Consider the following 26,514-nt stretch of genomic DNA (forward strand, 5'->3'; position numbering starts at 1 on the left):
GTAATATAACAAGAGCTGGAAAACTTGGGTTGTTTTCCCCGGAATGTTGGAGGCTGAGGGGAGATCTGATAGAGGTTTATAAGATTAGGGCAGGCATACTGTAGATAGAGTAGAAAGACAATACTTATAACAAGGATTGAAATATCTAATACCAAAGGGCATGCATTTAAGGTGAGAGGGAGTAATTTAAAAGGAGATGTGAGGGACAAGATGTTTTACAGAGTAGTGGGTGCCTGGAATGCACTGGCCAGGGTTGTGGTAGAAGCAGATACATTAGGGATATTTAAGAGATGTTTATATAGGCACGTGAATGTGAGTTAAATGGAAGGATATGGATATTGTGTAAGCAGAAGAGATTAGTTTAGTTAGCCATTTGATTACTAATTTAATTTGTTCAGCACAATATTATGAGCTGAAGAGCCTGTTTGTCTCTTGCACTGTTTTATGCTCTAGCCATCAGGCTCCTGAACCAGTGTGGATAACTTCATTCACCACTGCCACCTCTACTGCCATGATGAGGCTAAACTCAGCTTGGAGGAGCAACACCTCATATACTGTCTAGGTAGTCTCCAGCCCCTTGGTATCCCTATTTCACTCTGCCCCTCCCCCAGCTGCCTATCACCTCCCTCATGGTTCCGCCTCCTTCTACTACCCATTGTGTTTTCCCTTATTCCTTCTTCACCTTTCCTGCCTATCACCTCCCTGCCTCCCTTCCCTCACCCCTTTATCTTTCCCCTTACTGGTTTTTCACCTGGAACCTACCAGCCTTCTCCTTCCCACCCTCCCCCCACCTTCTTTACAGGGCCTCTGCCCCTTCCCTCTACAGTCCTGACGAAGGGTTCCGGCCCGAAATGGCGACTCATCGTTTCCACGGATGCTGCCTGACCTGCTGAGTTCCTCCAGCGTGTTGTGAGTGTTGCTTTGACCCCAGCATCTGCAGATTATTTTGTGTTTTTCATTCACCACAACTCTGAACTGATTCTCCAACCTACAGACTCACTTTATAACTCCTGTTCTCTGTATTATTATTATTTTATGTGCACAGTTTGTCTTCTTTTGCAATGTTTGTTTGTCAGTCTTTGTTTATATATGGTTTTGCTTAGATTATGTTGTATTTCTTTATTTTTCCTGTAAATGCCTGAAAGAAAATGAATCTCAAGGTAGTGAGTAGTAACATACAACGTATGTACCTTGATAATAAATTTACTTTGAACTTTGAGAGGATTAGACAGAGTCCGTGGAGGGAAGCTGATTTCTGTGATAGGTTGAGCTGTGTCCACAACATTCTACAGTTTGTGTGGTTTTGTGCAGAGCAGCTGTGATACCAAGCAGGGCCGGATTAACCTAGTAGCAAAAGTAGCATATACTACTGGCCCCGCCCGCACTAAATGTTTGCAAGCTGCAGTCTGGTGAAATCGTATTCTCACGACTGTCGGAGTGAGTTTTGTGTAGATGATTCATTTACAATTAAATAATAAATGACTTCAGCCATCAGACTTCTGTTCTTTGACAAAGTACTGTGGATTTAGTTCATAACAATGCATTTCCTAAAAGCTGTGAACCCAGTTTCATTTGTAACAATACATCTCTGGCGCCTCTGAGACAAGAATGCTAAATTTACAGATAGTTGCGAAGACACCATATCTATGCTTCTTGAATATGAATTGTCCTCTATGTTAGTACGTAACATACCAAATAATGTATTATGGATCTTAACTTGCATTCCTAAAGGCCATGACTGCCGGTTTAGGCATACTGGCGCCGGTAGAATGAATTTAATCAAAAGATGTGAAATTTTCAAAGAATTGTCTATACTTGTAACTATGAACTGTCCTTTGTGTTTAGCAAAGAAATATCCAGCCTCAATCACAAGGCAGTTAGACCTGTTCTGCTAGGGGTCACTGCCTGCTGTAACCTTGTTTTGTTGAATAAAGAAATTGCCTTGTACCTACCGGTAATACAACGCTCTGTGATTTCATCCACACCACAACACCGACAATCTGGCAACGCTGTTCTTTGCATGTCAGGAGAGCTGCATGCTGCATGGTACAGTATGTGTGTTCAGGCGTGTGTTGGCTCCTTGTTGTGTCATGGTATAAATGCTCATGCAAACCAAGGAAGGGGTCATAAATCATACCTATCTAAAACAACGTGAGGAATTCATCAATCTGATTGGATCCAGCACACTGGATCACATTATTGGTGAAGTGAAGAAATACAAGTATTATTCTGTTTCATTGGATTCTACTCCAGATATATCTAATGTGGACCAGCTGACTTTGACTGTGCGCTATGTTTTGTCATCTGGACCAGTTGAAAGATTTGTGAAGTTTTTGGATGTGGAAGGTCATAGTGCTGAACAACTTGCTCAAAGTTTACTTGACTTTTTAAAGGAATGTGACATTGATATAAAAGATTGCTGTGGTCAAGGTTATGACAATGCCAGCAACATGAGTGGCAAGTATAGTGGCTTAAAGAGCTGAATGAGTTTGCGGATTACATTCCATGTTTTACACATTCACTAAATTTGGTTGGAAAATGTGTTGCTGAATGTTGTCAAGAAGCATTAATTTTTTTTCAATTTGTAGAAAGCCTGTACACATTTTTTTTTGCTTCTACTTATCGGTGGGATCTCTTTTCTGCTGCATTATCTGATGGTGGTGCTCGTTTGCCCATTGTGAAAAGAATGTCAGATACCAGGTGGTCAGCTCGTGCAGATGCAACAAAAGCACTTTTACACAGCTTTTCTGCAATAAAACAAGACTTGGATGACATTTCAAATAACAATGATCAGAAGGCAGAGTGTCGACAACAGGCTCGTGGACTACTTCCAACCATGATGAAGTTGGAAACAGGAATAATGGTCATATTATGGGATCAAGTATTACAGCTTTTTCAAATGACCAGTGCTTCTTTGCAATCTTCTGGCCAAGACTTGAACACAGCTTGTGCACTCTATGAACCCTTGCATGGATATATTCATGCTATGTGGTCTACTTTTTCAGACATTGAGCAAAAAGCCAAGGATCTGACCAAGTGTGAAGAATATCAACAGCAAACTCGAAGAAAACACTAGCAAAATTGCATGTTTGATAACTTCAGTGGTTCCAGCACTCTTGATCCACCTGTTGAATCTCAAACGCCTTCTCAGAAGTTTAAAAGCCGAACATTTCTTGCCATTATTGACAGCTTGCTTTCTGCCCTGTCAAAAAGGCAGGAAGCTTATCTAAAGGTGAATGGTATTTTTGGATTCCTTCATCAGTTACAGTCGTTTACACCTGAAGAGATTGTAAAGAGGTAATCAAATCTTATTAAATCATATCCGGAGGATCTGGAAGAAAGTCTTGATGAACAATTTGTGCAGTTTACTGAACTGTTGAAAACTGATCTTGCTTCTCATATTGGAGCCAAACAAGACCTTGTAGAGTTACAGTTGTACCGTGTGATAACCGACAATTCTTTGGAGTCATGTTTTCTAAATGTAGAAACTGCCTTGCGCATCTATTTGTCACTCATGGTTACCAACTGCAGTGGAGAGCGCTAATTTTCAAAACTGAAATGGATTAAAAATGAACTAAGGAGCACCATGGGTCAAAACAGATTGAACAATCTGACTCTAATGAGCATTGAACATGAACTTCTGTGTGAAATAGACATTTCCAGTATCATCAACAAATTTGCTCATGCTAAATCTAGAAACTCTAACTTTTAAATTGTAGTTTTGTTACTTTTGACATTTGAAATTGATACCGACATGTGAGTAAAAGTGTCAGACATTTGTCGTATTATCTGGCTGTATAGCAAATGAAAAAATTGAATTACTTTACTATGCAAGTAAATAATTTATGTTTTAATACTTATGTGCATTTTTAAAATTTAGGGCCCCGTTATAACATATGCTACAGGTCCTGCACTAGCTTAATCCGGCCCTGATACCAAGCCATGACACACCTAGATAGGGTGTTTTCTATGGTGTTTCTAGAAAAGTTGGTGAAGATCAAAAGGGACATGTGAAATTTCTTTAGCCTCTGAGGAAGCAGAGGTGCTAGTGAACTCTCTTGTGGTTGGGCCAGGATTCATATTCGTAATGTTTACTCCTAGGAACTTGAAGCTTTCAATCCTTTTGACCTCAACACCTTTGATGTAAACAAGAGCATGTGCACCACCTTCCTAATGACAATGACCAGTTCTTTAGTTTTGCAGACACTGAGACAAGCATGATGTCATATCACCATGTCACTAGGCCCCGTCAAAGTCATCACAATCACCCCATCTACTATCTGCCCCTAATAATAATGTTGTGTTTGTTCTCCACATTTCCCATTGAGATGTAGTCTGCCTATTGAACAATGCATACAAAGTAGTCTATTTATTGAATAATGCATACTTAACTAATAAATAGTAAGCTATCTGAGACAGCGAAAAATCAAGAATGATCTCTGAAAGGTTGCAGTACCCAGGACTGAGGCTCATGCACAGTCAAAGGTGGATGTGATGGTGCAAATACCAAGAAGGTTGCCCAAAACTAATGCATGGGAGTGAGTGGCCAGTGACCAGGAGTGAATGTGGTGAGGAATAAGGATGCCACAGAGTTGTTACGAGCAAAGATAAGGGCAGATAAGGAAATGGGTAGATGACAAAGCATCAGAAGTGAGGGGAGTTGGGAATGAAGTATGGGATTCCTGAGTAGATTAAGGTATTCAAGAAGAGTATTTGGAAGCCCGTGAGATGATGTTTTGAGGCATGGTCCTTTGAATCGAAGTGTTGTCGAGGTGGTGTGCTGCCATAGCACCACCTAGTGACAAAAGGCCTGTAGCTGCAACAAGACTGGAAATGACTGCCATTGTGGAACCTGACATAAAAAGGCACACTTCGTAAATGAGGTACAGAGTGCTTAAGGTATATCATTGATGCTGTGCCTTCAGTGTGAAGAAACAGAGGAAGTTAATGTAGAAAATGAATTTTGATCTTTAGCTTCTGACAGATGGCACCTAGATTTTCTGTTCATTAAGCTTATATCTATTATTGTGAGGATTGTACATGGTAATCAGTAATTTAAAATAAATTGGGTTGACTATTATATGATACTTTGTTGTAAACATCCATTCTTTTCAACGAATTGACAACTTTACCTGTAATCTCGCTGCAGTCCACATCCTTTAGTGATTCAGCAAAAGTTAAATCACTTTCGTTTAGCGGCCAGCTTTCGTGAAGAACTAGTGCTTGAATTATGTATTTATGAATCTGTGGAATATCAAATTGTTAATTTAACATTACAATCAAGTAACTAGGTTGTGATTTCATGCTTTCTTGCACACATCCTGCCATTTTTACAAATGTAACCAAAAAAAGAAAAGAATTGAAATGTCAAACATTTAACTCATTAAAAGGAATTAAACTGCTTGATGTGTCAAATGTTGATGTTTTATTACTTCTTCCAATAACAAGCACAAAATGTTAAAATTATTGTAAAGAACAGAGGGATGAATTTCCACATTGATTTTCACATTTCCCTTCTGAAGCTTCAGCTTTTCCAAGTTTTTGGCAATTATTTTGGCAAAGCTGCAGAATACTTTGAAAAGAGCCCCTGTAGCAATTCCTATTTTAGATTTAATTGATGGTGTAATGGTAGGATTGAGATGATCGTGCTGCATCTGGTTTCACAAGGAGCACAGAAGCTGAACCATTCAACCTCTTCAAGCTTGTTTTGCTTTTCAGTGAGCCCATGGCTTTTGGCAACTCTTAATATCCTTGCCTTAAACAAACACAGCAGTCCCATTTTTACAACCTTGAATACACCTCAAAACTGTGGTAAGGTAAGTTGGAGTTGGGGGAGGGGAAGAAGAGTTACAAGAGGAAGGGAAATGTTTCAAACTTCCTTCTTGTGGCAAGTATTGTTTAACATGACAGTAAGGTCTGAATGAGTAAGTTCCAAAATTTAATGCCAATGTATTCCAAATGAAAAGCATTTAATTGCATCAGTTTCAAAGATTCAACATACAGCACATTTATTAACACAGTATGTATGCAGTATATAGACCTAAGATTTGTCTTCTCACAGACAGCGATGAAACAAAGAAACTCCATGGAGCCCGCTAAAAAAAATCAAACACCTAACACACAAAAAAATTGTGCAAATGCAAAAAACAAGCGAATAACACAGAATATAAAACATCAAACCACAAAGTCATTGAAGCAATCTATGAATGTTCAGTTCAGTTCAAGTTAGTGCTGTGTCATTTGTTGGCTGTAGAGTCAGTCTGCTCCAATCAAAATTGCACAAAAATAGCATTAATTGTAAAAAAAATTCCCTCTTTAACTATCCATGCAGGAATTCTCTAGGTTCTGACAGGGTTCTGTTCCTGAGAACTGTTCATAACCCAGTGTTCATAAATTGGAAATGAGCAGAAACAATACGTAGGAGAGTCACAAACAATGTGATGGGAGAGCGAGCAGGCATGGGAAGAATAACCTCCAGCGGGTCTCACTGACTCAGTGAGTGAGTGTATCTGCTCAGCATTCCCAGCTCAGCTTCAGCCAGCCGCCAACTGTCATGGCTCAGGAAGGTATGATGGAGAGAGAAGGCGGACAGCATTTTCCCATTCCCACCCAGCAGAAGGTGCCTGCAAACTCACAGCAGCCAGCTCATCCATCCCACTGATGCCCTAAACACTCATTCATATGTACAGGACATCCATAAGTAGGATGTTTGTAACTGGGGAGGCCCCATTCTCAAGGAAAACAAGCCTTGTGCACGTAACCTATCCTCATGAATTAAATCTTTCATCCCTAGTTTCATTTATTAAGGATTTCCTGGTGCACCAGTGTCAGGATCCAAGTTAATCTCAAAGTGGTGTGGAAGATGCATTCTCCTGCATTTATGAAACACTTCTAAAATGTGACAGTTAATTCCAATGACTCCTGCCCTCACTTACCCCATGCATACAACTACTCCTTTCGTTGACAGCACTGACTCTGGTGGGTTTTATTATTAAGAGGCAGTGGTGAAAGCAATGATTGTTCATAATAATTAAACACAAAGTCTGTCTGTGAGGGTTGCTGAGGTTGGCTATTATCGGTGAGGGTTTGGCAGAGGAAGGAGATGTTGCAGAAGTGGAAGCAAGCAGTCCCCATAACAAACAAAAAGTGGTGGACTAAGCTCACCACTCACCAGAATTCACAGTCAAGTGAGCACATTCATAGCAGAACTTGAAGCTGATTGAAGTAAAAACGTCTTCTGCTCTGATCCGAGGTCAGTTCGCAGGTTGATTAGCATCTGCGAACAGTTCGAGCTAGCGTCGCGGGCCAGGGTCAACCGCACGAAGAGCGAAGTCATGCTCTTCGGCAACTGGCCCGACCGATCCAGCGTCCCCTTCACCATCAGGCCTGACCACGTGAAGGTGTTGGGGATCTGGTTCGGAGGGGCCGAGGTGTGCAACAAGAACTGGCAGGAGTGGACTGCCAAGGTGAAACAGAAACTGGGACTGTGGGAAGGGCGCTCCCTATCGATAACGGGCAAGAACCTGGTCATCAGGTGTGAGGTGCTCTCAGGGCTGCTGTACTTAGGGCAGGTCTGGCCCGTCCCCCGCTCCTACGGCTCGGAAATCACCCGAGCTGTCTTCAGATTCATCTAGGGATCCAAGATGGAGCGGGTGAGACGGACCGTCATGCACAAGTCCCTGGACAATGGGGGCAAGAACGTCCCCAATGTTGCCCTCACCCTGATGGCCAGCTTCGTATGTGGCTGCATCAGGTTGTGTGTAGAACCCAGGTATGTGGGCACCAAGTACCACTATGTGCCCAGGTTCTACCTGTCGCCCTGGCTACGAAGGATGGGTCTGGCCCCACTCCTGTGCAACGCCCCAGTCAGCTGGTCGTTGCTGGCATACCTGTCCTACGTAGAAAAGTTCTTCCAGGAGGACGCCTTTGACCACAGGGCCATCAGGCAGTGGTCAGCACGTAATGTCCTGCAGGCACTGCAGGAGAAGGACGTGATGGACACAGTGGGGTGGTTCCCCGAGCAGACCGTCCAGTTCATCTGGCAAAATACCTCATCGCCAGATCTCACCAACAGGCACCAAGACCTCGCCTGGCTGGCGGTGAGAGGGGCCCTCCCAGTCAGAGCCCTCCTGTACGCCCGGAACGTCGTCTCCTCACCCCACTGCCCACGGGAGGACTGCAATGAGGAGGAGTCTGTGACCCACCTCTTTGCACACTGTCAGTTCGCAAAGAGGGTGTGGAGGAGGATGGACGGGCTAGTGTCACGTTTCATCCCCAGCAGCTGCGTAACAGAGGACTCTCTGATCTACGGGCTGTTCCCAGGGACACACACGGAGACCAACATCCGGTGCTGCTGGCAGATCATCAACTCGGTGAAAGACGCTCTTTGGTCGGCCCGAAACTTGATGATCTACCAGCACATGGAGATGTCCGTGGGAGAATGCTGCCGACTGGCACATACTCGGCTGCAGGAGTACGTGCTGAGGGACGCACTGAAACTCGGTGCAGCCACCGCAAGGGCCCGGTGGGGAAGGACCACAGTATAGGTTTCTCCACCCGTGGGAGTGGGAGGGGTAGGGTGGCGGGGAGAAATACCGATATGCACTGACTATAATGGAAACATATGTAAAGGATGGAAAGTCATTGAATGGTTTATTGTATATATTTAGTTTTGAATAAAGTATATCTTGAAATAAAAAAAACAGAAAATGTGGAAAGAGAAACAGAATTAATTTGAAAGGTTAACTATTTCTCTTTCCACACATGCTGCCTAACCCGCAGAGCGTTTCTGGCATCTTTTATTTTTAAATCAGATCTGCGGTTTTGTTTGGATTTTAAATTATTGAAGTTTATTGTTCTGGCTTTCCTTTTGCCTCTGGAAACCATGTTGAGTTCAATCCTACTGTGGTGTCCCTGCATCCTTTAACCTTAGCATGCAGAGGGAAAGCAAGTTACAACTAATGTTAACCCAATCCAGTGCTTACCACTTCTGGAGCAGCTGGCATTTCCTCAATCAATGTAGTTGGACTGAAGGTTCTTTCAACTTTTAAAGGAGATGACTTTCGGTCACTTCCTGACTTCAAAGAACCTTTTCCTGTTTTGCTTGAAGTACTTCCTGACTTCTTTGGCCCTCCGTGAACAGCAAGCGTATCGGGCTGTTTAACTGAAGACTCTGAAACCAAATGTGATGTAATTATTATCAACACTGTACAGTTTTATAATAGTGATGATTGCAGATTCAGCAGTAATTTTGAAAAAGGAAATAGTACATGAAAAAGAGAAAAATTGAAGGCCATGAAGAAAGAGCAAAAGGCTATGATCAGTTAGATGGTTTTCAAGAAAGCAGCAAAGGTATTACAAGATATAAAATTCTAGGACTCTGCAAAAATATGCAAACTTAAAATTCTGTGGCAGGAGTGTTGCTACAGAAGGTATATTCTATGGAAATATCAAGAATAGAGATTTTAACATCTTGGTGAAATGGAGCAGGTTTGGAAGTCCAAGCATCCAACTGCACTCCCATTCATCAATTCTATTATCTGGCAAATTACTGATGTGGGTCTAATGGGTCTGCTTCTCTTACATATACGCGGATAGCTGTTATAGGTCAAACAAAGATAGGAAATGACTGATCTTAGAAATTACTTGGGAGACTTTAGTATTAAAATAATAAATCCTTATGGATCGGCTAAGGCCAGTGAATTACAGAAAATCTTAATGTGATGAATATATCAAGGCTGCAAGGATAGAGCAAGAGCATAGTTCTAGCTGGATAATATAATTCAGTAATTCTGTTACAAGAGCCAACACATGCATAACAAGCCACCTTGCTTCCTCCTGTATAACAGGATTCCAAGATGCTCACTGGACATGGATTTAAGGGATAGTTTTATAAGGTACGGTCTAGGCTTGGGTTATTGTTTTCCCTGTGCATAACCTTGTCCCCAGTCACAGGGTCAGAGAACATTACAGCACAGAAACAGGCCCTTCGGCTCATAGAAACATAGAAAACCTACAGCACAATATAGGCCCTTTGGCCCACAAAGCTGTGCCAAACATGTACTTACTTTAGAAATTACCTAGGCTACCCATAGCCCTCTATTTTTCTAAGCTCCATGTACCTATCCAGGAGTCTCTTAAAAGACCCTTTTGTATCCGCCTCCACCACAGTTGCCGGCAGCCCATTCCACGCAATCACCAGACTCTGCGTAAAAAATCTTACCCCGACATCTCCTCTGTACCTACTTCCAAGCACCTTAAAACTGTACCCTCTCGTGTTAGCCATTTCAGCCCTGGGAAAAAGCCTCTGACTATCCACAAGATCAATGCCTTTCGTCATCATATACACCTCTATCAGGTCACCTCTCATCCTCCGTCGTTCCAAGGAGAAAAGGCCAAGTTCACTCAACCTGTTTTCATAAGGCATGCTCCCCAATCCAGGCAACATCCTTGTAAATCTCCTCTGCACCCTTTCTATGGTTTCCACATCCTTCCTGTAGTGAGGTGACCAGGTGACAGTACTCCAAGTGGGGTCTGACCAGGGTCCTGTATAGCTGTAACATTACCTCTCGGCTGTTCCTCATCTCGTCTGTTCCGATCTATTATTCTGCCTAGTCCCAATGACCTGCACCCAGAACATAGTCCTGGCATACGCCTCCCATCCAGGTGACTATCCAAATTTCTCTTAAATGTAAACACTACTTCTGCTGGCAGCTTGTTCCACACGTCCAGCACCCTCTGAGTGAAGAAATTTCCTCTTAAACATTTTACATTTCACCCTTAACCGTAACCTCTCGTTCTTCTCTCATCCAATCTCAGTGGAAAAAGCCTGATGTATTTACTCTATCTATATCCCTCATACCCATACCTCCTTTTGTTTATGTCAATTGTCTATAGGTCATAAATAAAAATAATAATGGGGAAGTGTAAAGGCAGGTGATAGGAATGGAACAGATAGAGAAAAGGCAATAAAAAAGAGATGAGTCTGGGCACACTTACTCTGCACGGTTGAATGTCTCACACTTTGGTAAAATGTAAATGAAGGAATGATAGCCTGGCCTTTTCCGGTTGCTTTGGCTACTTCTTTCTCCTGATCTAGGATTTGTAACTTGATGTATACATCTGGCTTGGAGGTTTGTACATGGACAGTTGTTAAATGGGTTGCATTCACATTAATTTGGAACCTGTAATGCATGTCAGTGAAAAACAGAAATCTTAACTTAAAAATAGATCTTGCTTTCAGAATTTATGTACATGGAGCTATAATCCTAGCTCCTGAATGATGAATGTCCCAGGTAGTCAAGTATTGACCCTCGGTTTCTAACAATTTGTCATTTATTTATTTTATTTAGAGATACAGCTTAGTAACAGCCCCTTCCTGCCCAACAAACCCATGCCACCTAATTACACCCATATTGACTAATTAATCTACTATCCCAAACAAAAGAAAATCTGCAGATGCTGGAAATCCGAGCAACACACAAAATGCTGGAGGGACTCAGCAGGCCAGGCAGCATCTATGGAAAAAAGTACTGTTGACGTTTCGGTCTGAAGCCCTTTGGCAGGACTGGAGAAAAAAAGCTGAGGAGTAGGACCTACTACCCCATACATCTTTGGAATGTGGGAGCAAATGAGTGTATCTGGAGGGAGAAGGTAAGAACTTCTTACAGATAACGGTGGAATTGAACCCAGGTTGTTGATCCTGTATTATGTTAACCACTGAGCTACATGCCACCCATATTCTAGTATATTAGAAGTGGTGTCAGGGGGGAAGTTTTCATATTTCTAAATTTTTTAGATGATTTTTGCTTAAAATAAAACAAAAGTAATTCCAAACAATATAACTCATATTTCATTCAATTTGTACTACAAGTTAAACTGGAAAGTTATGTTCCTTAAGTTGTATTCATGAGTACTATTAAAATACCCAAGTGCAGGTTTATTCTCAGCTTGTTACATTAGACCTGATGATCTGTCAATCCAGCTTAATCATCAGTGGTCCCATTTCACTGGATTTTCATCTTACAGAACACTATCAGTGGCCAGGTTGGGAATACTTGTCTCATAATTATCTTCAAGAAGTGCAGGCATTTCTGCAAGGTCAAAATATAAAACAAATCTTTCTTAATGACTACCTGAAGATAAGGTCTTTGTCATTTGGGATGTAGTAAGACTTAATTTCTTTCATGGTAAAGTTGCTGTTCACAGTTTCATTTAACAGGATGGGAAGAGGTTGGTAGGAGGCAATCAAACGCATTTTCCATTTACCAGAGGGGAGTGTGAAACCTCCTGAGTGAGCTTCAGCCACGAATGTATAGCCGCTCTATTCATAAAATAAAAAAGTATACAGTGTTAGGCAATCATATTTGGTGATGACAAATATCTTCATAGCCTAAAGAGAAAGTTTAGAAAAGCAAATTTCCTCAAAAATTGATGATCAATTCTCTCAGAATTCCTTGTTCTACCTTGTTTTTAGTATAGACGTATGGTGCCACCTTTTGAAAAACCCTGGGAATTTCCTCTCCTGTGTCGTTATTGATCACGTGGAGAACAGAGGCCGGTAATGTAGTGTAAACCTTGGGTACCAGCAACATTTCCTCTGGCATATGGAACACCTCTCTGCAGATAGACAAGATTCAGTTACACAGCCAATGCACGTTATTTAACCAGGGGATATCAATACCCTAATGTGGCACCACTCTTCAACAATCTTCCCAAAGGAGCAGAGCTAAGAGCTAACAGAAAACTATTCATGCTACCGTGACTGCATCCCTGAGCCAAAAACAAGTGAGCCTCAGTAGTTAAGTTGCAGTACACAGATGATGTTTGCAGTTACACATAGGGACTGATTTCAAAGACATCATCAACTTATTTACCAAAGTGTACAAGAGGATGGGCTATGCACTTAACACCTGCAAGACCAAGGTCCTTGTGGCACCATACAGCCTTCCAACAATAATGGTTCATGGTAAGATTTTGGAAAAAGTGGATCCCTTAACAGATCTTGGGAGCTAACTCTCAGTGAAGGCAGATATTGCTGATGAAATTCACCACCACCTTCAATGCACCAGGAAGGGCCTTTGTTTGATTCTTTTAAAAGGTATTTGATGATCACGACTTTAGACCTGGTAGAATATTCATGGTCTACTGCCCTTTTATGTGCTTCAGAGACCTGTTCTACCTGCAGCAGGCACCTCAGGGCACTGGAAACTTATCACTAACACTGTGTTTGCAGGATTACTCCAAATTCAAGGATAAAATAACCAAACCCACATTGGCTACCTCTTGTAAGCCAACACCCCCAGCACTTGAGGCCCTAGTTACACTCACTCAGCTATGCTGTGTCTGGCCCAACACCAGATTCCTGAAACAAAGACTCTATTTTGAGCCCTGTTGTGGGAAGAGATTAACAGGTGAATAAAGAAACAGATTTAAGGATGTGTTCAAAATTCCCTTGGAGAAATGGAGGGAGCATCTGGCTCATGACTGCTAAAGAGAAGGATGATTCCGGGATTGGTACTGCCGATGTTCACTCCATGTGTCAGGAGAACACAGGAGGCCTACATGAGTGGCTGATTGTTGATTTAAGTTGATGTTAACTTATGTTTGTCATATCTGTAATGTACTGTGCTGCTGTTGCAAAAACCTGATTTTTATGGGGTGTGTACCCCTGTATATGTATGCTTATGAAAACAATCAGGTTGAATCTGAGCACACCACATCATTAACAACGCATTTTCCGACCACACTAACCACCTCCTTCCCAATCTGTGAAATGTCTGCAGTTCCCATATTAACCCCATTAGCCCCCACAGAACCCAGGAAACTGGAGAGTAAACCTAAGAAGAGAAACACTAGTGAAAACCTCAATGAAGTTACTGATAAACCAAGTTTCAGTTTATACCTGAATAACACAAACCAGAAGTTGGGAGGATGCTCACTGTACGAGGTTGTATAGTCAGCATATACAGTCCTGCTCGATTCATCTTCATAAAAGCGATACAATTTTGCCAGTTTTGGATTATTGTCAAACAGGTACCTTGAAGAATAAAACAAAAACAAATGAGTGCATGTGAAAACAGCTTTACTTTTACACCTAGCTGATGATAATAAGGATCTTGATGTTTCTCAGAAATCTGACAACTCTTTGGGATAATTTCTTCTCTAATTTATCTGGCAATGTTTTCGCTCTCACTATGAGAAGAGCAGTGAACCAAACACACACTTGAGCTTGGGAATTGATAAACAGACCAAATCTTTGTTCACATTAGCTATCAGAGCAAAATATACATCCAGAATGAACAAGATGACAGCAGGGGCAAGTTAGGGTGGATCGATAATTTCACATCATTGTTGTGCCATTCTGACTTGTCTCAGGACATTTAATTCAGACAAGTTTAGACAAGTTTAACTCATTATTAATCTTACTCAAAATTAGTTGGGCCTCCTCTTTGATCTATTTAATTAGAGGCTGACTTTCTAGGTAAACATAAGTAATGGGCGTGATATATTTTGCCAGTTCTTTTGAGGTACACTGCAAGCTGTGTGACAGGAAATCTGGGAAATGCAAGCCTTGAGTATTTGAATACCAAAGCTTCAACATTCAAAGTCCAGCAGTCTATCAGTGAAAGTAGAGTAGTGCAAAGCTTTCTGAGGAAACAGCTGCAACAGCACTTTGTAGAATCATAGAAATATACAAGTCATTTCAGCCCATCTCTTCCATGCCAATCATGATGCTAATTCTATTTGCCCACTTTAGTTCTGTATCCTTCTACATTGTTCCAATTCAAATATCGGTCCAAATGCCTTTTAAACATTGTAGTTGCATTTGCCTCCACCACCTCCTCCAGAAGCTCATTCCAGATGTTCACTACCTTCTCAGTGAAAAATATACCTCTCAGATCTCCTATAAATTTCTCCACTGTCACTTTACACCTATGCCCTCTAGATCTGGATGCCACTACCCTGGGAAAACCATTCTGACTGGCTATCCTGACTAAATGTTCTATACTCCTTGTAACTATAAATCTTCATATGGTTACCCCTTGGCCTCCCATGTCCCAGAAAGAACAAGTCCAAACTACCCAACAATCTTCTTAAAACTAAAGTCCCCCATTCCAGGCAATATCCTGGCGAATCTCTGTACTTTCTCTGTCGCTACCACATCCTTTCTGTATAGTGGTGACCAGAACTGTATACTGTACCTAGTCCACCTAGAGACGGTCTATTCCTAAAACATCATGACTCCCAAAGAACAAGGAGAGAAAGGATCCTTAAACTCTGGGTGGGGCTGGAATAAAGTGCTGTAAAAATGACTTACCTTAAGATAAGAATGCATGCAGTTGGAAGTAATGTATTAGCATATATAGAAAACTGGTTAACCAATAGAAGGTAGAGAGGTGGATTAATGAGTGTTTCTCTGGTTGACAGTCACTGGTGAACAGAGTGGCTGAGGGCCCAATATACAACTGTTCATGACAGGCATTAGCTACTTAGAAGAGGGGACTGAGTGTACCATACCTAAGTTTGCCGATGACACTGAATTGAGTGGAAAAGCAAATTGTGTAGAGGATGTAGAGAGATATAGATGGATTAAGTGAGTGGACAAGGGTCTGGCAGATAGAGTACAATATTGGTAAATGTGAGGTTGTCCACTTTGGAAGGAGATTAAAATTAGCTTTATTTGTCACACGTATATCAAAACATCAAAACATACAGTGAATTAAGCTGTTTGTGCATTCATTTTTGCAATATGCTGGGGAAACATAGAAACATAGAAAACAGGTGCAGGAGTAGGCTATTCGGCCCTTCGAGCCTGCACCGCCATTCAGTACGATCATGGCTGATCATCCAACTCAGAACCCTGCACCTGCCTTCTCTCCATACCCCCGATCCCTTTAGCCACAAGGGCCATATCTAACTCCCTCTTAAATACAGCCAATGAACTGGCCTCAACTGTTTCCTGTGGCAGAGAATTCCACAGATTCACCACTCTCTGTGTGAAGAAGTTTTTCCTCATCTCGGTCCTAAAAGGCTTCCCCTTTATCCTCAGACTGTGACCCCTTGTTCTGGACTTCCCCAACATCGGGAACAATCTTCCTGCATCTAGCCTGTCCAATCCCTTTAGAATTTTATATGTTTCAATCAGATCCCCCCTCAATCTTCTAAATTCCAGAGAGTATAAGCCTAGCCAATCCAGTCTTTCATCATATGAAAGTCCTGCCATCCCAGGAATCAATCTGGTGAACCTTCTTTGTACTCCCTCTATGGCAAGAATGTCTTTCCTCAGATTAGGGGACCAAAGCTGCACACAATACTCCAGGTGTGGTCTCACCAAGGCCTTGTACTACTGCAGTAGTACATCCCCGCTCCTGTACTCGAATCCTCTTGCTATGAATGCCAGCATACCATTCGCCTTTTTCACGGCCTGCTGTATCTGCATGCCCACTTTCAATGACTGGTGTACAATGACACCCAGGTCTCGTTGCACCTCCCCTTTTCCTAATCGGCCACCATTCAGATAATAATCTGTTTTCTTGTTCTTGCCACCAAAGTGGATAACCTCACATTTATCCACATTAAATTGCATCTGCCATGAATTTGCCCACTCACCTAACCTGTCCAAGTCACCCTGCATCCTCTTAGCATCCTCCTCACAGCTAACACTGCCGCCCAGCTTCGTGTCATCCGCAAACTTGAAGATGCTGCATTTAATTCCCTCGTCTAAATCATTAATATATATTGTAAACAACTGGGGTCCCAGCACTGAGCCTTGCGGTACCCCACTCATCAGTGCCTGCCATTCTGAAAAGGTCCCGTTTATTCCCACTCTTTGCTTCCTGTCTGCCAACCAATTCTCTATCCACATCAATACCTTACCCCCAATAATGTGTACTTTAAGTTTGCACACTAATCTCCTGTGTGGGACCTTGTCAAAAGCCTTTTGAAAATCCGAATATACCACATCCACTGGTTCTCCCCTATCCACTCTACTAGTTACATCCTCAAAAAATTCTATGAGATTCGTCAGACATGATTTTCCTTTCACAAATCCATGCTGACTTCGTCCGATGATTTCACCGCTTTCCAAATGTGCTGTTATCACATCTTTGATAACTGAGTCTAGCTTTTTCCTCACCACCGATGTCAGGCTTACCGGTCTATAATTCCTCGGTTTTTCTTTCCCTCCTTTTTTAAAAAGCGGGGTTACATTAGCCACCCTCCAATCCCCAGGAACTAATCCAGAATCTAAAGAGTTTTGAAAAATTATTACTAATGCATCCACTATTTCTTGGGCTACTTCCTTAAGTACTCTGGGATGCAGACCATCTGGCCCTGGGGATTTATCTGCCTTCAATCCCTTCAATTTACCTAACACCACTTCCTTACTAACATGTATTTCCCTCAGTTCCTCCATCTCACTAGACCCTCTGTCCCCTTCTATTTCCAGAAGATTATTTATGTCCTCCTTAGTGAAGATAGAACCAAAGTAGTTATTCAATTGGTCTGCCATCTCCTTGTTCCCCATGATCAATTCACCTGTTTCTGACTGTAAGGGACCTACATTTGTCTTAACCAATCTTTTTCTTTTCACATATCTATAAAAGCTTTTATAGTCAGTTTTTAAGTTCCCTGCCAGCTTTCCCTCATAATCTTTTTTCCCTTTCCTAATTAAGCCCTTTGTCCTCCTCTGCTGGACTCTGAATTTCTCCCAGTCCTCAGGTGTGCCGCTTTTTCTGGCTAATTTGTATGTTTCTTCTTTGTGAGTGTCACTGCACTTCCATTGCCAACACAGCATGCCTACAACTCACTAATCCTAATGTAGGGTTTTTGGAATGTGGGAGAAACTGGAGGACCTGGAGGAAATCCACACTCAGATGGAGAACGTACAAACTCCTTACAGACAGTAGTGCGAATCAAAACCCAGTCGATTAAGACCCCAAACAAGATAAAAATTGCAGATGCTGGAAATCCAAGCAACACACGCAAAACTCAGCAGGCCAGGCAGCATCTATGAGAAAAAGTAGAGTTGGACTTTCATGCCAAGACCCTTTGGCAGGATTAAGACCCAGTCAGCAGGCATGGTAAAACCATTGTGCTAACTGCTAAGCTACCATACTGCCATATACAATAGAAAATTAGGTTATTATACAAATGGTGAAAGATTACCGCATGCTTTTGTGTGAGAGGGACTTGGCAACACTTGTGCATTTATCGCAAGAAGTTGGTTTGCAGGTGTAATAGGCTATAAAGAAGGCAATTGGAATGTTGGCCTTCATTTCTAGAGGAATTGAATCTAAGAGCAGGGAGTTAATTCTGCAACTGTACAGAGTACTGGTGAGACCATATCTGGAGTACTGTGTGCAGTTCTGGTCTCCTTACTTGAGTAAAGACATTCTGGCTTTAGAAGCGGTACAGAGGAAGTTCACGAGGTTGATTCTGGAGATGAATGGGTTAACCTATGAGGAGAGATTGCGTCAACTAGGACTATATTTGCCAGAATTCAAAAGAATGAGAGGTGATCTTATAGAAACATATACAATTATGAAAATGATAGATAAGATAGAGGCACGAAAAGTTATTTCCACTGGCAAGTGAGAAGAGAACTAGGGAACATACCCTCAAGATTCAGGGGAATTGATTTAGGATGGAGATGAAGTGGAACTGGTTTTCCCAGAGAGTCGTGAATCTATGGTATTCAGCCCAGGGAAGCAGTGGAGTTATCTCATTAAATATATTTAAGACATAGTTAGATAGATTTTTGCATTGCAGGGGTATTAAGGGTTATGGGGGAAAAGCAGATAGGTGGAATGGAGACCAGATCAATGGACCAAATGACCTGTTTTTGCTCCATCTTCTTATGTTCTTAATAGTGAGAGAGAAGGTGATAAAAGATTTTCTAATATTATCCGACAGAATAAGGAGAAATAGTTTGTTTGAAATTCTTTAGCTCCCAGGAAGAACAAGGAGCAGACATTCCATTCAAAGGTGAGAAGCAAATGAGATCTGATTGTAATGATACTTACAATGTGCCTGTGTAGAACAAATACTATTGACAAAAGATCTTAGAGAAAACATGCCAAAACCAGTTCAGCAGGCATCAATAGACAGCATGAAAATCATTTCCTTTGTTTTCTTGAGAAGAAAGGCAGAAGAAGAATGATGTAAAATCTAATCACAGCCTGGTGAAATGCAGCTGCAGGAGATTCATAGATCAGTGCTCTAGACCTAAATACCTGCAGTTATTTCCTTTCAGTAGAGGATGTTTGCTGGTGATTCAATTCCACTTGCAGTTCCAAAGCAAGTTTATGCCTGCCTATAGCATGACCTTGTCAACTTTTAGGTTTGGACAGATAATGGATTTGACATCTGTGAAATACAATTATCATTTCTAACTAGAGATGCTACCTAACCACCAATCTTTGTCATTCATTGGAATTATCATCATAAAATTTCAATCAACATCCTGGAAGTTGTGGTGGTGATGTTGTAGTCACTATTGACTCGTACTGTAACTGGATCAGCCTTGTAAATACTATAGCCAAAAGAGGCATTCAGAGGCTGGGGGGCAGGGGAGGTATTGTTGGATTGTGGTGTAGAATTGTTATTTTTCTTGTAGTTTAACTTCTTATGCTTGTTTGTATTTTTGTACAATCATCTATACACACATAATTGTTCAGTGAGTTTTTTTGTAATTAGAGTTGCCTCTGTATTATTTTGCAAACTTCTTGGTTTCAGTGGTGGGTGTCACTTTACTTGAATCTGGCTATTTGGTTGGTTAATGTTATCAATGGAATTTCTGTTATCAGTAGTCTGGTATGAGGAGAACATACTACTTTCTAGACTGGTCTTCTGCTCCTGCCTCTTTCTTTCTTTTCTCTTTGTCTCTCGGGATGCTCCTTCCTCTCTATTCTTTGCTCCTGTAACACTTAATGAAACAATTGCAAGCAGCAAGTATTATGCCTTATTCTTAACTTCCGAAGAACCTTTGGATCGCAAAAGCATCAGGATCTGACAGTATCCTGCAGTGACTGTGTCACTCATGACTCCCCTAAATTTTTCTACTAACAGATATAAGGTGATTGATAGATTATTATGTAGATTATGTCAGCCTCAACAATCCTCAACAAGTTAAACATTACATTGGGCAACACAGCTTGCACCATTAGAATTCCCTCTGTAAACCTGTAAATCTGTCTTGTCTAATACTAATGAACAAAATTAACTGCTACAAACTGTCAAGGTAACTCTTAGTTAACAGCAACTCTTAAACCAGAAAATGCTAGTACTTGGAAGTCAAAAGCATGGAAGCTCTATAACCTCAGGACCACATCACTGGGGTCCTGGGGAGTGTTGTTGAACAGAGAGATCTTGAAGGACAAGTATATTATTTCCTAAAAGGGGCGACACAGTTAGGAAGATGGTGAAGAAAGTACTGGGCATTCTTGCCTTCATTAGTTAAGGTATTAAATGTGAGAATTGGGATGCTATGTTACAGTTACACAAAATAATAGATTACAATTGTAGAAAATCACACAATTCTGCTATAGGAAAGGTGCAATTATGCTAGAAAGAAGGTAGAAATGATTCACAAGGATGTTGCCTGGATTGCAGGCTCAAGTTATTTGATAGGCTGTGTCTGTTTCTCATGATGAGAGGCATAGGGAGGATAGATAGCCAGAGTCCGTTTGCCATGTTAGTTGTGCCATAGGTTTAGGGTGAGAAAGAGAATTTTTCACACAAAGAATACCTGGTATCCAGAACAGGCTGCCAGAGGAGGTGGTGGGGGTTAGGAACAATAACAAGATTTAAGCGGTATCAGGTACTTGAATAAGCATGGCATATAGGAATAAAGGATTAATGCAAGTAAATGAGATTACTATGGATGTAGATAATTGACAGCTTAGATGCTGTGAGCTAAAGGGGCTGTTTCTTTTCTATGAAGCAGTTAGCCAGCCTGATTGTTTGCAGCCAGGAAATGAAAGCAAACCTATGTGAATGAAACACTGCTATTAAATTAACTGGAGAGGTAATGCTAGGACCTTATTTTCTGGGCTTGTATTTTAATTTTCTCATTTATTATTTTGTGAAACAAAGTAGCTTTTAATTAGTGTAAGTGATAGTTCCAATAATTTTACTTCAGGGATATGATATGGTAGAAAATATTGATGAGCAATTTAAAGAAATATTTTATGAAACATTACCTTTGAAAACCTATGCATGGGATTCACTGATATTCAGTGCATTATACCTGAGCAAATATAAGCCATTTTCCTCTGTGTTTGACTCTAGAAGAGAGCGAAACTGATCCAGGATATCTTGGATATATTCATTTTCTTCTGTCCCTGTATTAGTACAAAAGAATATGTGTCTTAGGAGTTACTAATAAACTTTATGAATGATCAACTAATTTTAAATTAGTTCCAATATTGAGAAGTGTTATCTTATATTTTAGTCTTCAGAATAAAAAGGCACACTCTACTTGAGCATAGAAAGTCTAAATAGGGTAAAGAAACAAAGGGAATTAGTGGTATATAATCAGAAATCATTTAAAGTATACTTTATACTTTATTGTCGCCAAACAATTGATACTAGAATGTACAATCATCTTAGCGATATTTGATTCTGCACTTCCTGCTCCCTGGATTACAAATCAACAGTAAATATTAAAAATTTAAATTATAAATCATAAATAGAAAATAGAAAAATGGAAAGTAAGGTATTGCAAAAAAACCGAGATGCAGGTCTGGATATTTGGAGGGTAAGGCCCAGGTCCGGGTCAGGAGTCATTCAGCAGTCTTATCACAGTTGGAAAGAAGCTGTTCCCAAGTAACACTTCAGGGGAAGGGACTAATATTCGCAAGAATCATTTGGGATGAGTGGACTGAATAATGTGGAATACTTGGTATGGAATACTGTTAAAAACAAACTAAACAGGGAGGTTCATTTCTAAAGAGGCAGAAATGAAACCCAAACAAGTAATACTAAACATAATTTTAATCCTAGGCCATATTTGAATTATTGTCTACTGTTCTGATCTCTGATTTATAAAGAAGACAATCACAGAACTAAGAACATATAATTATCAGGGCTCATAAGACTTCCCACTGTATAAGGCTATGTTCAGCTGGTAGCACTGTAGCCTCTCAGTAAGAAGATGTGGGTTCAGTCACAAACAAGAGAAAAAGAAGGCGGGAGGAGAAGATGGCGGCGTGCCTGCATGTGCGTAGCCCTCCGGTGAAAAATGATATCGTATCTGTTAAATAGGGGCCATGGACAATTCTGATTTGATGGAGAATGGATGTGAAAGCACAGGGGAACATCTGGAGAAATTTCTGAAACACCCGTTCCCTGCTGTCATTACTGTGTGGTCAGGAATCTTTCGGAGGGTAGGCCTCAAAATCCCCGGCCTTGCCTGCTTTTGGGGACCGAGAAAGAGGTCGAACCGTTCAGACAGAGATGGCGCTCAGCACTCGATGTCGGAGAACTGATCAGAGCTCGAAGTTTTCGGATGACTCAGAGTCAGATTGTGGTCGGCATGGCAGGGAGAGTTTTTCTTCGTTCTCCCGTCTGCGTGAGATGTGGGTCATTTGAGAAACTTTGAACTTTTACTGTGCTCATGGACTTCTTCATCAAGTTATGGCATTGTTACACTGTTTGTAACCATATGTTATAATTATGTGGTTTTGTTAGTTTTTTCAGTCTTGGTCTCTCCTGTGTTTTGTGATATCACACCAGAGGAAATAATGTTTCATTTCTTAATGCATGCATTACTAAATGACAATAAAAGAGGACTACATGTCTTCATAATCTAAATCTGCAGATGCTGGAAATCCAAGCAACACACACAAAATGCAAGAGGAAATCAGCAGCCCAGGAAGCAGTGATGGAAGAGACTACATTCGATGTTTCAGGCCAAGACCCTAGTCCTGATGAAGGGTCTCAGCCCGAAATGTCAACTGTACTCTTTCCTGTAGATGCTGCCTAGCCTGCTGAGTTCCTCCAGCATTTTAGATATGGGTTCAGGTTCAGCTTGAGATCTACCAATACTAGAAATAAGTGTTTCTCCGGTTGGCAGTCAGTGGTGAGTGGGGTGCTGCAGGGGTCGGTGCTGGGCCATCAGCTGTTTACCATTTACATTGATGATTTGGAAGAGGGGACTGAGTGTAGTGTAGCAAAATTTGCTGATGACACTAAACTAAGTGGAAAAGCAAATTGTACAGAGGATGTGGAGAGTCCGCAGAGGGATATAGATAGGTTAAATGAGTGGGCCAAGGTCTGGCAGATGGAATACAACTTTGGTAAATGTGAGATCATCCACTTTCGAAGGAATAGTAGAAAAGCAGATTATTATTTAAATGGTGAAAGTTTGCAGCATGCTGTTGTGCAGAGGGACTTGGGAGTGCTTGTGCATGAATCGCAAAAGGTTGGCTTGCAGGTACAACAGGCTATTAAGAAGGCAAATGGAATGTTGGCCTTCATTACTAGAGGGATTGAATTCAAGAGCAGGGAGGTCATGCTGCAACTATACAGGGTACTGGTGAGGCCGCACCTGGAGTACTGTGTGCAGTTCTGGTCATACTTAAGGAAGGATATACTGGCTTTGGACGGAGTGCAGCGGAGGTTCACCAGGTTGATTCCAGGGATGAAGGGGTTAAGCTATGAGGAGTGATTGAGTCGCCTGGGACTATACTCTCTGGAGTTCAGAAGAATGAGAGGGAATCTTATAGAAACATACAAAATTTTGAAAGGGATAGATAAGATAGAAGTAAGAAAGATAGAACTAGGGGACATTGCCTCAAGATTCAGGGGAGAAGATTTAGGACGGAGATGAGGAGAAACTGTTTTTCCCAGAGAGTGGTGAATCTGTGGAATTCTCTGCCCAGGGAAGCAGTTGAGGCTTCTTCACTAAATATATTTAAGAAACAGTTAGATAGGTTTTTACATAGTAAGGGAATTAAGGGTTATGGGGAAAAGGCAGGTAGATGGAGCTGAGTTTACGGACAGATCAGCCATGATCTTATTGAATGGCGGGGCAGGCTCGAGGGGCCGGATGGCCTACTCCTGCTCCTATATCTTGTGTAGAATCTATGCTGATACCTCAGTGTCATACTGAAGTATTGCTGCACTAACATACTAAACAAGGACAAGCTTCAGTCTGCTCAGTCATTCACCAAATAGGGGCATGGGTACAAGAGCAAGGAAGCTATGAAGAATCTTTACAAAACTGGGGCCCTATGTTCTTCAAGAATTTATCAACCTTCCTATTACTTATCATATACTGTATAGGGTACCTTAGATCCCTTTGTCCCAGTGCTCCTTTAGAATTCAGCATTCTAATTTTATGTTTCACCCACAATACACTGGAGGAACTCAGCAGGTCGGGCAGCATCTGTGGAAAAGGTCAGTCAACGTTTCGGGTTGGAACCCTTCGTCAGGACTGTAGAGAGAAGGGGCAGAGGCCCTATAAAGAAGGTTGGGGGAGGGTGGGAAGGAGAAGGCTGGTAGGTTCCAGGTGAAAAACCAGTAAGGGGAAAGATAAAGGGGTGGGGGAGGGGAGGCAGGGAGGTGATAGGCAGGAAAGGTGAAGAAAGAATAGGGGAAAACACAATGGGTAGTAGAAGGAGGCGGAACCATGAGGGAGGTGATAGGCAGCTGGGGGAGGGGGCAGAGTGACATAGGGATAGGGGAAGGGAGGGGGAGGGAATTACGGGAAGTTGGAGAATTCTATGTTCATACCAAGGGGCTGGAGACTACCTAGACGGTATATGAGGTGTTGCTCCTCCAACCTGAGTTTAGCCTCATCATGGCAGTAGAGGAGGCCATGTACGGACTTATCTGAATGGGATTGGGAAGCAAAGTTGAAGTGGATGGCTACTGGGAGATCCTGTCTGTTTTGGCCGACGGAGCGGAGGTGCTAGACGTAGCGGTCCCCCAATCTACGTCGGGTTTCACCGATGTAGCGGAGGCCGCACCGGGAGCACCGGATGCTGTTGCTTTGACCACAGCATCTGCAAGTTATTCTGTGTTTACTAATTTTATGTTGTCTCACCTCATTCTTCTTGTCAATATGTAAAACTTTGCATTTTTCACTGTTGCCTTTCATCAAAGTTTGGCATAATGGTTATGCATGGATACAGGCTACCCACTAGCTCAATGTAACAGCAATCCATTTATTCCAATTCTCTGAGCTCACCCATAATCCTATAAGTTCTTTCCTTTTAGACAATTACCCTGCTCCTTTATGAACATTACAATTAAATCTGCTCCTCTACTACTCCCAAAAGTCATTTGCTCTTTCCATTAAACACACAGAAAAGTTGCTGGTGAATGCAGCAGGCCAGGCAGCATCTCTAGGAAGAGGTACAGTTGATGTTTTGGGCCGAGACCCTTCGTCAGGACTAACTGAAAGAAGACCTATTAAGAGATTTGAAAGTGGGAGGGAGAGGGGGAGATCAGAAGTGATAGGAGAAGACAGGACGGGGAGGGATGGAGCCAAGAGCTGGACAGTTGATTGGCAAAAGGGATATGAGAGGATCATGGGACAGGAGGCCTAGGGAGAAAGAAAAGGGGGAGGGGGGAACCAAAGGATGGGCAAGAGGTATAGCGAGGGGGACAGAGGGAGAAAAAGGACAGAGAGAAAAAGAACGTGTGTATATAAATAAATAACGGATGGGGTACGAGGGGGAGGTGGGGCATTAGCGGAAGTTTGAGAAGTCAATGTTCACGCCATCAGGTTGGAGGCTACCCAGACGGAATATAAGGTGATGTTCCTCCAACCTGAGTGTGGCTTTATCTTTACAATAGAGGAGGCCGTGGATAGACATATCAGAATGGGAATGGGATGTGGAATTAAAATGTGTGGCCACTGGGAGATCCTACTTTCTCTGGCGGACAGAGCGTAGGTGTTCAGCAAAATGATCTTCCAGTCTGCGTCGGGTCTTGCCAATATACAGAAGGCCACATTGGGAGCAACGGACACAGTATATCACCCCAGCCGACTCTGCCTCTTGCAAAAATGCCATCTCCTTCTCACAATTCCTCCGTCTCCGCCGCGTCTACTCTCAGGATGAGGCTTTTCATTCCAGGACGAAGGTGATGTCCTCCTTTTTTAAAGAAAGGGGCTTTCCTTCCTCCACCATGGATTCTGCTCTCAAACGCATCTCCCCCAATTTCACGCACATCTGCTCTCACCCCATCCTCCCACCACCCCACTAGGAATAGGGTTCCCCTTGTCCTCACCTACCACCCTACCAACCTCCAGTTCCAACATATAATTCTCCGTAATTTTCGCCACCTCCAACGGGATCCCACCACGAAGCACATCTTTCCCTCCCCCCCCGCTTTCTGCAGGGATCACTCCCTACGCGACTCCCTTGTCCATTCGTCCCCCCCACCCCTCCCCACCGATCTCCCTCCTGGCACTTATCCTTGTATGCGGAACAAGTGCTACACATGCCCTTACATTTCCTCCCTCACTAACATTTAGGGCCCCAGACAGTCCTTCCAGGTGAG

At 42.1% G+C, this 26,514-nt stretch overlaps 1 protein-coding gene across 1 annotated transcript in view; it reads right to left on the bottom strand.

The window, feature by feature from the left end:
* adgb (androglobin) overlaps nucleotides 1-26,514 on the bottom strand; it is a 223,374-nt gene that overhangs the window by 51,229 nt on the left and 145,631 nt on the right. Inside the window, exons 24-30 of the mRNA XM_063057274.1 lie at nucleotides 21,251-21,344; nucleotides 13,904-14,038; nucleotides 12,465-12,618; nucleotides 12,135-12,322; nucleotides 10,999-11,183; nucleotides 8,985-9,172; nucleotides 5,133-5,244 (exon numbers count right to left, since the gene is read on the bottom strand). Of these exons, the coding sequence (XP_062913344.1) occupies nucleotides 5,133-5,244; nucleotides 8,985-9,172; nucleotides 10,999-11,183; nucleotides 12,135-12,322; nucleotides 12,465-12,618; nucleotides 13,904-14,038; nucleotides 21,251-21,344 (1,056 nt within the window). The remainder of the gene's footprint in view (nucleotides 1-5,132; nucleotides 5,245-8,984; nucleotides 9,173-10,998; nucleotides 11,184-12,134; nucleotides 12,323-12,464; nucleotides 12,619-13,903; nucleotides 14,039-21,250; nucleotides 21,345-26,514) is intronic.

Source organism: Mobula hypostoma, chromosome 8, assembly GCF_963921235.1.
Source record: "Mobula hypostoma chromosome 8, sMobHyp1.1, whole genome shotgun sequence".
Lineage (NCBI taxonomy): Eukaryota > Metazoa > Chordata > Chondrichthyes > Myliobatiformes > Myliobatidae > Mobula > Mobula hypostoma.